This window comes from Propithecus coquereli, unplaced genomic scaffold (genome assembly GCF_000956105.1).
Source record: "Propithecus coquereli isolate 6110/MARCELLA unplaced genomic scaffold, Pcoq_1.0 Scaffold76, whole genome shotgun sequence".
In the NCBI taxonomy this organism is placed as follows: Eukaryota; Metazoa; Chordata; class Mammalia; order Primates; family Indriidae; genus Propithecus; species Propithecus coquereli.
Genome location: NW_012153729.1, coordinates 7,474,026 through 7,485,253, shown reverse-complemented (window position 1 = coordinate 7,485,253; position 11,228 = coordinate 7,474,026). Strand labels below are relative to the sequence as shown.

General features: G+C 61.4%; 1 protein-coding gene across 1 annotated transcript in view; it reads right to left on the bottom strand.

Annotated features, from left to right (window-relative positions):
* Positions 1-9,459, bottom strand: part of LOC105824703 (unconventional myosin-XV-like) — a 31,148-nt gene extending 21,689 nt beyond the window's left edge. Inside the window, exons 1-13 of the mRNA XM_012662238.1 lie at positions 7,427-9,459; positions 7,042-7,105; positions 6,712-6,821; positions 6,467-6,541; positions 6,011-6,152; positions 5,602-5,705; positions 5,406-5,469; positions 4,877-5,038; positions 4,182-4,295; positions 4,032-4,090; positions 3,823-3,955; positions 2,220-2,315; positions 1,869-2,000 (exon numbers count right to left, since the gene is read on the bottom strand). Of these exons, the coding sequence (XP_012517692.1) occupies positions 1,869-2,000; positions 2,220-2,315; positions 3,823-3,955; positions 4,032-4,090; positions 4,182-4,295; positions 4,877-5,038; positions 5,406-5,469; positions 5,602-5,705; positions 6,011-6,152; positions 6,467-6,541; positions 6,712-6,821; positions 7,042-7,105; positions 7,427-9,459 (3,288 nt within the window). The remainder of the gene's footprint in view (positions 1-1,868; positions 2,001-2,219; positions 2,316-3,822; positions 3,956-4,031; positions 4,091-4,181; positions 4,296-4,876; positions 5,039-5,405; positions 5,470-5,601; positions 5,706-6,010; positions 6,153-6,466; positions 6,542-6,711; positions 6,822-7,041; positions 7,106-7,426) is intronic.
* Positions 9,460-11,228: the final 1,769 nt, after the last annotated feature.

Here is an 11,228-nt window from a genome sequence, read left to right as displayed (position 1 = left end):
CTCACCTGGGCTAGAGTGCCCTGGCGTCAGCCTAGCTCACAGCAACCTCAAACTCCTGGGCTCAAGCGATCCTCCTGCCTCAGCCTCCCGAGTAGTTAGGACTACAGGCATGCGCCACCATGCCCAGCTAGTTTTTTCTATATATTTTTAGTTGCCCAATTAATTTCTTTCTAATTTTAGTAGAGACGGGGTCTTGCTCTTGCTCAGGCTGGTTTCGAACTCCTAAGCTCAAACAATCCGCCCGCCTCAGCCTCCCAGAGAGCTAGGATTACAGGCGTGAGCCACCACACCTGGCCCCAAGCTGGTCTTGAACTTTAGGACTCAAGTGATCCTCCGCTTTAGCCTCCCAAAGTGCTGGGACTACAGGTGTGAGCCACAGCGCCCAGCCTATGTTTGACTATTTTGTCTTTCACCTTTCAGTTTCAAACTCTAGTCGGGAAAATGGGGGGCAGGGCGCGGTGGCTCACGCCTGCAATCCTAGCACTCTGGGAGGCCAGGGCGGGAGGATCATTTGAGCTCAGGAGTTCAAGACCAGCCTGAGCAAGAGCGAGACCCGGTCTCTACTAAAAATAGAAAAAAATTAGCCAGGCACTGGTAGCACATGCCTGTAGTCTCAGCTACTCATGAGGCTGAGGCAGGAGGATCGCTTGAGCCCAGGAGTTTGAGGTTGCTGTGAGCTAGGCTGATGCCATGGCACTCTAGCCCAAGAGACAGAGCAAGATTCTGTCTCTAAAAAAAAAAGAAAAGAAAATGGGTGGTTGCCTTATATTCAGGGCCACATTGTTACACTGAGCTTCTACAGAAACTCCTGCTCCACCTTCTGGCCTCAGCTCCCAGAAGAGACCCTCGGCCCAGACACGCCCTCGTGTCCCCACGTACACACCCACAGAGCCCTGTAGGTGTGACCTTATATTTGGCTCTGCCTTTCTGGTTTTTTTAAACGAATATTTCTCTCCCGCTACACTGTGGGCTTGAAGAGGGGAGGGACTGGGTCTATTTTTGTTCACCTTTTATCCTTCGCACAGTCCCTGGCACACGCGTGCATTGGTTCATTCACTCTTTAGTGGACCCTTAACATGCGCTGCAGATAGAGCTCGAACACTTCAGACAGGGACCCAGTGCTCGTAGAGCGCAGCCCGCGCTGTGCGCTGCACAGTGTACAGGCACAGTCCCTATAAAGCAGGCGCCGGGCGAGGTGGTACACGCGCCTGCAGTGCCCGCTACTTGGGAGGCTGGGGTGGAAGGATCACTTGAGCCCAGGAGTCCAAGGCTGCAGTGAGCTATGATCACGCCTGTGAACAGCCACTGCATTCCAGCCTGGACAACATAGCGAGACCCCGTCTCAAAGAATAAAGAAATAAACACAAAATAAGCAAAATAAAATAGGAAGTAGGGATGAGGCTGAAGAGCAAGAGGAGCTATTTAAGTCGGGGTGGGCAGGGGGCGGTCAGGAAGTGTTTGTGAAATGGGTGCACCATGGCCCTGAGGTTTGTTCCCTACTGGTCAGAGACCCCAGCGGCATCTGGCCACAGTCGAAAGGCACATGCAAAAGCCCTTCATGAGCCCTGTGCAGTACCCACCACACCACCCATTGGGCACTACTGTCCCTCTTCTGCAGCAAGCACATGGGTGACCCTAGAGACCAGGTGTCTTGATCAAGACCACCCAGAGACAAGGCTTGAACCCAGCGTCAGGGGAGACCAGACCTCTCCCCCTTGGCCTTCCCAGGCTGTGCTGAGGGGCTTCAGGCAGGGTCTTTGGACCCCCTAATGCTGTTGTCCTCCCAGGAGGCCCTGCTGGCTATGGCCTGGTGACCCAGGGCCCCCACTCCTTGTCCCTAACACTGGGGCCACTGTCCTGAGCCTCACCTGGGACAGCCCTGTCTGGGCATCCAGGATACTCAGGAGGCTGTGGGGCTGGTCTGCCAAGAGGTCCAGGCAGGACGCCCTTGGAGGCTGAGGGACGGGCACCCACGACAGCAGCTCCCGCTGACACTCCTCCTGGGAACAGCCAGCATTTGGTCATTTACAGAGCCTGTCCACGTCTGTGGGGGCCTCACCAAGCTGGAGCAGGGATGACCCTCCCATCTCACGGGTGAGCAAACTGAGGTGTCTCGGGAGGACTGAGACACCCCGCAGCAAGGGGCCGCAGGGCGGGGCTCTCGGCTCACTACCCTTCTTTGCGCAGGTGGCCTCTGCCCTGCAGTGCCGCCGTCATACCTCCTCCTGCGCCAGCAGCATCCGGCTGCAGAAGAGCTGCAGGCGTTCGCTGGCGAGGTTGTTGCACAGTTGCTCCAGGCCGTTCACCCGCAGTGCCTGGGAGCAGGTGGCAGTGAGGTGGGCACGCAGGCCCGTGCCCTTCGCCCCCTTCCCCGAGGGCTGCCCCCATTCTGTCCAGGTGCAGGGAGGAGTGGTGCTCAGGGCAGATGCTGCCACCACAGGGTCAAGTCCAAAGGCCCTGGCTCAGCATGCGAGTAGCCTCAGCCCTGCCCGGCCACACGGCAGGCGTCCCTCTAGCCCCCCATGCCCCTGCCCTCTGCTGTAGCACTACTGTGAGTCTCCGGGCCTCTGGTCACGCTTTGCTGGGGTCTGGAGGGCACCTCTTCCCACTACGTAGCTTGCTGGCATCAGATGCCACATCATACGCAGAGTCCAGGCTGCTGCCTCCAAGAAGCTTCCAGCATCCTCTGTGCTGCCTCAGCACTCTGCTAGAGAGCCCGGCAGAGCCCGCGCTTCACACAGCTTCGTGTACCCTCCGAAACACACACACACACACACACACACACACACACACACACACGAGAGCGTGCACGCACGGCACCACGGTCGCTGCCCTCCTCAGGGAGCCAGTGGTCACCAAGGACACACTATGCAGAGCAGGACAGAGCAGGGGGCGGTGAACAGTGCCTATCCAGGGACCAAGGGCAGGGGCCACCTCCTCTCCTGCCAGCCCCCACCTGGCTGCCCTGAGGGGCTAGATCTTCTAGAAAGGGGTGCAGAGCTTGTGACAACTCAGAGCTATTTGGGGGACTCCCCTCTTCCCTCCGCTCTTGGCTTATGGGAGGGGAGGCTGCAGGTGGGCCCATCCTGGGGCTCCACTGCCTTTGGAGCTCCTGTGAGTCCCTGCAAGGCCAAGCAGCACAGGACTCTCCAAAGGCAATGCCAGGATTGGACAGAGCAGAGCAGAATGGCTGCACCTACGGAGCACGCAGCTCTCTCAGGGGCCATCTCCCTCAAGCCTTTGCAATCCACGAGGTGGGTCCTGTTATGATTTTTACTTTACAGATGGGAACGCTAGAGCTCAGAGAGGATGATTAACTCGCCTGAGGTCACACAGCTAGTAAGTGGTAGGACTGCACCAGAGCCCTGCTCTCACCTGCTGTGCTAAGCAATGCCTCCCAGCGGGAGGACAGCTGGGGCTGGTGCTGGGGCTTGAAGTGTGCTCCGGCCCCTCCCAGAGAGATACCAGGAGGGCTCACAGCCCAGGCTAGGCCAGAGGAGGAAGCGGAGGCCATGCAAAGGAACAAGGCAAGTGGCAAGAACCTCGAAGCAATGTGTGGCTGGAGGGGAGTGGACGTGAGAATCCCGGAGTTCTCCGCCAGCCTCACTCCTCAACTGGACGCTACACCCCCAGCGGGGCCCTTGCCCCCTAGTGCTGAGTCAGCAGTCGCCCAGCAGATGCAGGAGCCACAGAAGGCACAGTGCCAGCCAGGCAAGCACTTCACGAGAGACCCCCCGCCAGGGAGAGCTGGAGCAGCAGGGTCCCCAGGAATGCACGAGAAAGGCACCCCCCTCCGTCCTGGGCCCCACCCCAAGTGGTGACCTCAAAGCCAAAGGCATCCACGACAGTGACGGTGCCCACGCTGCCTCCCTCCCCAGGGGGTGCCAGCCGTGCGTTGATCCTCGTCAGAAGCCAGTTGAAGAGTCGTGAGTACAGGGCCTTGGCCAGGGCATCCCTGTAGGCACAGGGAGTGAGCCACGCGGAGCGGAGCGCCAGGCCCGGCTCTGGCTCTCTCCCATCCCCAGGGCCACCTGGCATCGATGGCGCTTTCCACAGGCAGGGATCGTGAGACCCGACCATAGGGCGTCTCCTGGAGGGCAGAGGAGGCACATGTGGTGCGTCAGGCCTGTGGCCCTCCACAGGGGCCAGCTTGGGCCCCTGCCCAGGAACCCCGGACTCACCACGATCCTCCGGGTGACAGCCCCCTCCAGGCGCTCTGGTGGCACCTGCAGCAGCCGGGCTGCCGTGTGGATCTCGGCCCAGCTGGACACAGCAGCCACTTCCTGGGACTCGCGCTAGACAGAGAAGGGAGGGACAGGGACAGCTCTGCTTGAGCAATGGACACATCCCCCTGGGCAGGAGCAGGGCCTTGCTTTGCCCAGAAAGCTGCCCTGTCACCCAAAGGGACGACACAGCACATGGAGAGATCTGGGCTGCTATGAACCAGGCCGTGGGTCTGAGGGCCCTGGTGCGAGTCCTGACCATCTGGCCCTTTCAGGCCCTTTCCCCTCCGAGCCCCCACTGCCTGTTAAGGGGGAAACAGTAACCCTTATGTCACGGTGTCCTCATGAAAGCTAAATTAGAAAACAAATGTAAAGTGATTTACACAGTACTGGGCACATAATAGCTGCCTGTTTAATGCCAGGTGTTCTTCCTAGGGTGACAGCTTAGTGGCAGAGTCACTGGGAGAGATGCAGACTCTCCAGGCCTCAGTTTTCTCGACTGTACAATGGGGGTCTGCCTGCTCCCCAGGACAGCCAGGGCTTTGTAGTCCCCTATACACAAACGCTTGGCGCCATCATCACTGCCCTGATTATACAAAGAAGCCTCCCCTGACCCTGTGCCCCCACTGGCCCCTGCCCACGGGGGAGCCCACCTCTGAAGAGGAGAAGCAGATGTTGCCCAGCTGCAGGATGGTGGCCAGCACGGCCCAGACCGTGGTCAACTCCTCGGGGCACAAGCCCAGCACCTGCAGGGCCTTGGTCAGCCCTGTGAAATCCCGGGCATCCTCCTTGCCCTGGAGCCTGCAGGCCTGGCCCTGCGGGGCACAGCGAGGCTGGGAGCAGGGCCCAACCACCTCGCAGCCTCCCTCTACTCCGCTCCTCCCCAGACCCAGGGCAGAGACCCTCCTCTGGGCAGGCCCTCTCCCTGGCACCACGAGGGCTGCCCTCACCTGGTTGAGGTAGTAGTAGGTCTCTGGTCCCTGCAAGGAGAGCTGCTCCAGCTCCACGGGCTCCAGCCCCGCCAGTAGCTCGTAAAACACATGGAAGCTCCGCTCAGCCTGGGCCTTCGGGAGGAGGACTGGCTTAGGGCACACCAGCCTGGGACTTAGCGGTGTACAGTGGTCCCCTCTGTCTTTCCCACCCTAGGAGCTGGGAAGGGGTGGGCAGCAGGGTGTCCCTTACCTGAAACACTACCCTTGAGGTCTCAAGCAGATAATGTGACACAGAGGCTCCCACGATGACCCCACTGTGGGCAAAGGAGACAGAGGGTGCTGTGGGCCCCACCAGGGGCTAGACCCAAGGGCAGTAGCCTCAGGTTCCCAGTAAGGGTCACTGATCACGGGTGCCCCCTGCGCCCAGCTGGACCCCTGTCACTCACTGCTGCAGGCAGAGGCATAAGACCTGGCCGAAGCGGCTGGCGTTGGCGTTGAGGACGGTCTTGGCGTGGCCAAAGCTGCTGAGTATGCGCAGCACGTCGTCCAGCTGCATGGGGTGGGGAAGGTTCAAGTGTCCCTAGGACAGCAGTGCTATCACCACCAGGCACCCCAGCTGAGGGTACCCCACACCTCTGCTGGCTGGGCCGGGCCCCCGGGGGAGTTGGTCCCATCAAAAGAGGCAATGTCTGGGGCTAACCCCACAAGATGCCAGAGGCCTGAAAAGTAGCCTCTTTCTCCTGGCCAAAGGACAAAGAGGGTCCCTCTTGGATCCCAGGGTGGAAAATGGCCAGCTGCCCCCCAGAGGGAGACAGGCAGCCAGCTCGGTCCATGAGCCTCCAGCCTGGCCCTCACCTGACACCCTCTGTCCCTCGTCTGCTCCTGTTCCAGACTGCTTAGGAACTGAACAACCTTTTTGGTGGCTTCTGTCTTCCCTGAGCCGCTGTGCCCACTGCAGGAGGGAGGAGCTAAGGATGGGGGTGGAGGGTGGTAGGGTCTCCAGAAGGGACATGCAGGACCACTCCATTGAACCTGGGAGGCGGGGATGTGCTACCTGGAAGTGACACCTGGAAGGAGACCCTACACTGGGGGAGACCCCTGGAAATGCAGACAGACCCAGGGCATGGAGACCAAACAAAAAATTGCCCAAGATGCCGTGTTCCAGGGGCACATGTGAAGACTTCAGGCAGGAGCATGGCACTAATGAAGTCCAGAGCTGCGGCCCAGCCATGGACCAGACGAGCAGGTTCAAGTACAGACCTCATGCCCCAACCCACCAGCCTTCAGCCAAGCAGGGCAGCCACGACTCACCCCAGGAGAATGCAGGGGTCCTGCCCAGCGCTCTGAGACAGGCTGTAGGCTGATGCCACGACAGCAAAGATGTGCCTGGGTGAGGAGGGCAGGGGGAGATGATAATGTTGCTAGAGATGAGCACCTGGGGCCCTCTTAGGTGTAGCAGGACATGCCCATAGGCCCCAGGGCCTCAGTCAATGGCACACGCTGGGGCCTGGCCGCCTGGGAGGCGAGCAGAGACTCAGTGGGGCAAAGGCACGTACGGGGTGGTGTTGGGGGCCTTCCTGGGGTGGTAGCTGGCCAGGATCTCAGGTGAGAAGAGAGGCAGGGGCTGGTGGGGGTTCAGAGAGAGCAGAAGGGGCCCCCCAAAGGTCTGGGCAAGAAAGCAGAAGCTCTCATCAGAGTGTGGAGGGAGCAGGGGCTCCAAGGCACCCCAGGGCAGCCCTCCAGCCCCCTGAGAAGGTCCCAGAGAGGGTTCACCACCCAGCCCCGAGAGGAAGAGGAAGGGGAAGCTCCAGGGGTGCTGGGGAGCCCTGTGTCTCCAGGGGAAAGGGAATCCCAGCCCACCAGCCCCTCCCTGCAGCCCCCCATACGTAGATGCGGCCCAGGTGAAACCTCTTCTTGAGGCACAGCAGCACGGAGCTGTCACACACGAGCCTGTGGGGACAGCAGGGAGGAGGGGGAGGAGTTGGGTGAGGAGGAGGCTGGGGGTTAGCTCTGCCACCAACCTCCCAGAGCATTAGCCATACAAGGGGGACTGGGCTGTTAAGGACAAGCAGGGCCAGGCACTGTCCCAGAAGGAAGCCTGGTGCCGACTGTGCTGGGGAAGTGCACGCGACTTGCCCCTCTCCTGCCCCTTCCAGCCAGGCGGCCTCTCCTGGGGCAACACTGGGTCTATACAATCTGTAAAGATGAGGCAGGGTGGGCTGCGCGGAACCGCGAGCCAGCGATGGCAGATGCGGAAGGGCGCCAGCTCACCGCAGCCGGGCCAGGTCCTCAGTGTCCTCCAGGCCGTCTCCGAGGCCCCTGCCCTCCGCACCGAGGAAAGGCAGCGCCTCCAGGCCGGGGCCGAGGCTCAGCTCCAGGTCCCTCTCCAGCGCCGCCTCGGCCTCGTCCTCGAGCTCCCACCGCTCCCTCAGGGACCCTCCCGGTCCCGGCGTCCTCTCCCGCTGCAGGCGGGTCTCCAAGGCGAGTTGGGGCAGCAGCACGACCGTGCCAAGCCCAGGTACCTCGCGGGGGCCCGAACCCTGCGCCCAGTGCACCGGGGTCTCCGCTGCCAGGGGCTCCGGCTCCGCTTCACTGCTGGAGCCGCTCTCGTCGAGTGGGGGCCCGTCGGGGGCAGTCGGGGCGAGGACGGAGGCACGGCCGGGCCCGGCCACCCTTTCCCCACTCGCTCTGCGTCCCTCACTGTCACCCCCGGCCCCTGCAAGAGGCCAAACGCGGCCCTCCCCTGTGGGAGCGTCCGCGGACACTTCTCCAGAGCTCCGGCTGCTCGACGCCCTCCCCGCCCTGTGGATCCTGGGGAACACGACCGCGAACTTGGGATCTGGACTCTGGTCCTCCTGGTCCGAAGGGTCATCGGGGACCGGGCTCTTCGGGGCCTGCGGGGGGCTCGAGCCGCCGCCAGGGGGAGCCTTGGGCTGTCCCCCGAGCCCTGCTACGCCCGCCAGGCGCAACGCTAGGCGGCGCCGCAGTCGCGGCCCGAGGCCCCGCCCCTCGCCAGCCGGCGGCCCCGCCCCCTGCCCCTCGGCGTTCCGCGGCGGGAGCCGCAGCCGCAGCCGCAGCCACCGCAGGAGGCCCAGTGCCCGCACCACGCGCAGGAGCCGCTCCTTGAGACTGGCGCGGCGGGGACCCGCGGCCTGGGGAGCGGGGCCCGGCGGGGGCCTCTCGCGGAGCCTGCGCACCACCACGAGGGCGGCCGTGGGCGCTGGGTCCCCCGGCTCGTCCTCCCCTGCGGCTTCGCGCTCGCCAGCATCCACTTGCACCTTCCCCACCACGTTTCCGACCCGGCGGCGCAGAGCCCGAGCCGTCGAAGCCTCGGCTGTTTCAGGCTCGACGCCCCGCTGCGCTCCTGTGTCACCCGCGTTCCAGGCCGGTCCGGTGTCCCGAGGAGCCCGCGAGCTCCCGCGGACGCGCGCACAGCTGCCCTCCGGAGGCCTGGGGACCGTGGCTTTTCCGCCGGGCTCAGCCTTTTGGGCCTCAGGGGCCTGGCTCGGCGTTCCCGGGGCTGCACGTGGGCCCCTTCTAGGCCCGGCCCCTCGCAGACTCAAGTCCGTGTCTGTCCCGGAATCCGCACTCACTCTCTGGGGCCCTGTCCCCGACGACCCCTCCTGGCTCCAGGGCTCAGCCGGAGGCTCGTCGCTGCTCAGGCCGTCGGTGCTCGGGAGCTCGCATGGCTCTGGCGCTGACTCCAGCCCCACGTTGGTCCATTCTGAGCCCGTGTCCATTGGCTCCGTCTGGGGCCGCAGTTCCGGGGCCCCGCCATTCTGGCCGCTGCTTTCCTGGACCTCGCGGGCTTCGCTGTCCGGGCAGGAGCTGCCTCCGTCGCCGCCCGACGTGTCCCCATCGAGACTCTGGGTCGCTTGGTGGCCCCGCCGAGCCGAGGGTCCCCGCCCTTTTCCTCTCTTCCTGCGATGGCCGTGCTCGCCCGTCCGCTCCTCTAATTGGGGGAGGCTCCCCTGCTCCAGGCGCCCCCCACAGCTGTCCCCAGGCTCATGGCTCTCCTTGGTCCCGCGTCCCTGCCGCGCGCTGCCTTCCCTCTCCTGGACCTCCTGTGGCGGCTCAGCCCTCGGCCTTCCGCTCCGGCTGTCCCTCTCTGCGGTGGGCTTCATGCGACCCCCGGTGGTGGCGGGCTGCGTGGCCTGTCTCACCCTGCGGGCCTTGTCGCGGCCCGGCCGGCGTTCCCGGCTGGGCTCGCCATCCGCGCTGGCCGACCCAGACTCCTGCTCCCCCGAGGCTGGCGTCCCGGGCCTCGCTGGGCGCGGGGGCGCTTTCCCCTTGTTCCGGCCCATGACCGGACCAGAGAAGTGTGGCTTCCCGACGCTCCGGTCCTCTCCTCTTCCCGGGGATCTGGCTGCCCGCGGGTGCCCTCGGCCTTCTGTGCAGTGCGCCACCCGGGCTCTGCTCTGGCGGGGGCTACAGGCTCAGTTTCCCCTGCACCCCCGGGGCTCGCGCCTTACGCGCCGCATCAATAATGCAGGAGGCAGTGGGTCCTGACCATTCAGCCAACAATGGACGGGAGGCTGCCCAGGAAACAGGAGACGCTGCAGCTGCGGAGAAAGGCCCTGGACAGGGGACAGGGCAGCAAGGCTGCCCGGGAGTCGCTGCCAGCCAGGCCAGCCTGGCACCGCGCCAGACTGGGGGCAGGGCCGCGCTCTGCTCTCACCCCAGTGTTTGTCCAGCGGGGGACGGCAGAGCGAACCTGTCTGGGGCTGTTCCATCGTCCTGGGGGCTCCAGGAGGCTGGGACCCCGCCCGCCCTGGCACAGAGCAGCACTCCGTGACTTTTGTCAGTTCTTTTTTTTAATTCTTAAATGTAATTTAAGTACATAAAACATAAATGGACACCTTGAACTGGTGTAAAACAAATGCCTGTGTACCCCCCTGGAGTCATGGAATAGAACCACACTCCATAAATCCCCAATTGCCCAATGCGTGTGTTTTTAAAATATTTTTTGAACAGGTAATACATTCACACAATTCAAAATTCGTAAAGTAAAAGTCTCCCATTCCTGACTGTCAATTGCTCAATTTTCCCTGAGGCTACCCTTTTCTGTATTTCCTTCCGGAGCTGTCCTTGCAGAGAAAAGCAAATATTGTTTTATTTTTCTCTTTAGCACAAATGGAAGCATATTTGCTCAGGTGTCTTCCCCCCCTCCCCACATTTTAACTTGGTGATTTAAGTTTAATTATTATTATTTTTTTAGGGACAATCTCCCTCTGTTGCCTAGGCTGGAATGCAGTGGCACGGTCGCAGCTCACTGAAGCTTCGATAATAATAGAATAATAATACTGCAAAGAGCGTCCCTTTCTTTCCTTACACTGGAGCTCCAGTGCTCTTCCTCCTCCCTCATCATATTCCAGCAAATGAAGGCACCATAGTGCAACCAATTCCTTACTGATAAGTGTTTCCATCCACAGTGGATGCTGCCTTCATCTCATCTTTTCTTAGAGTACAAACACTAGAATATTTCACCTGTGTCCAAGTAGAATCAACTCCTAGAAGGAGAATTGCTGAACCACAGGGCACGTGCATTTGTAATTTTGAGATGTCCAAGTTCATCTCCATGGGAGTTGTTCCAGTTTACGCTCCCACCAATAAGATAGGAGACCGCCGTTCCCACATAGTGTTCGTGCTCAGTGTTACCCAACATTTTTGACACTTTGAAACATGCCAAATAAAATCTCAGTGCCTTGTTAAGTTCATTTCTCTGTGAAAATAAGCAGTTCCCCCCTCTTAGAACCACTGTGTTTCCTTTTCTGAGACCTGTCTTTTCTCATCCTTACCCACATTTCTGTTGGAGGGGAGCGGGGCTGCTCCTTGGTGGTTAGACTGTAGTTAAACCCAGGCGTGATGTGGGAGGCCACCTGAGGGCCCCCAGATTGAGGCAGCTGCTGCCGGGCAGGCTTGGGGGCACCAAGATGGAGCCGGATGAGCCACCAGAACCTGTGACCTGCCCCATAGGGACTCCTGTGCCCTGCACCCCCCTGACAATCATTTTTTTTTTTTTTTTTGAGACATAGTCTCACTTTGTTGCCCGGGCTAGAGTGCCGTGGCATCA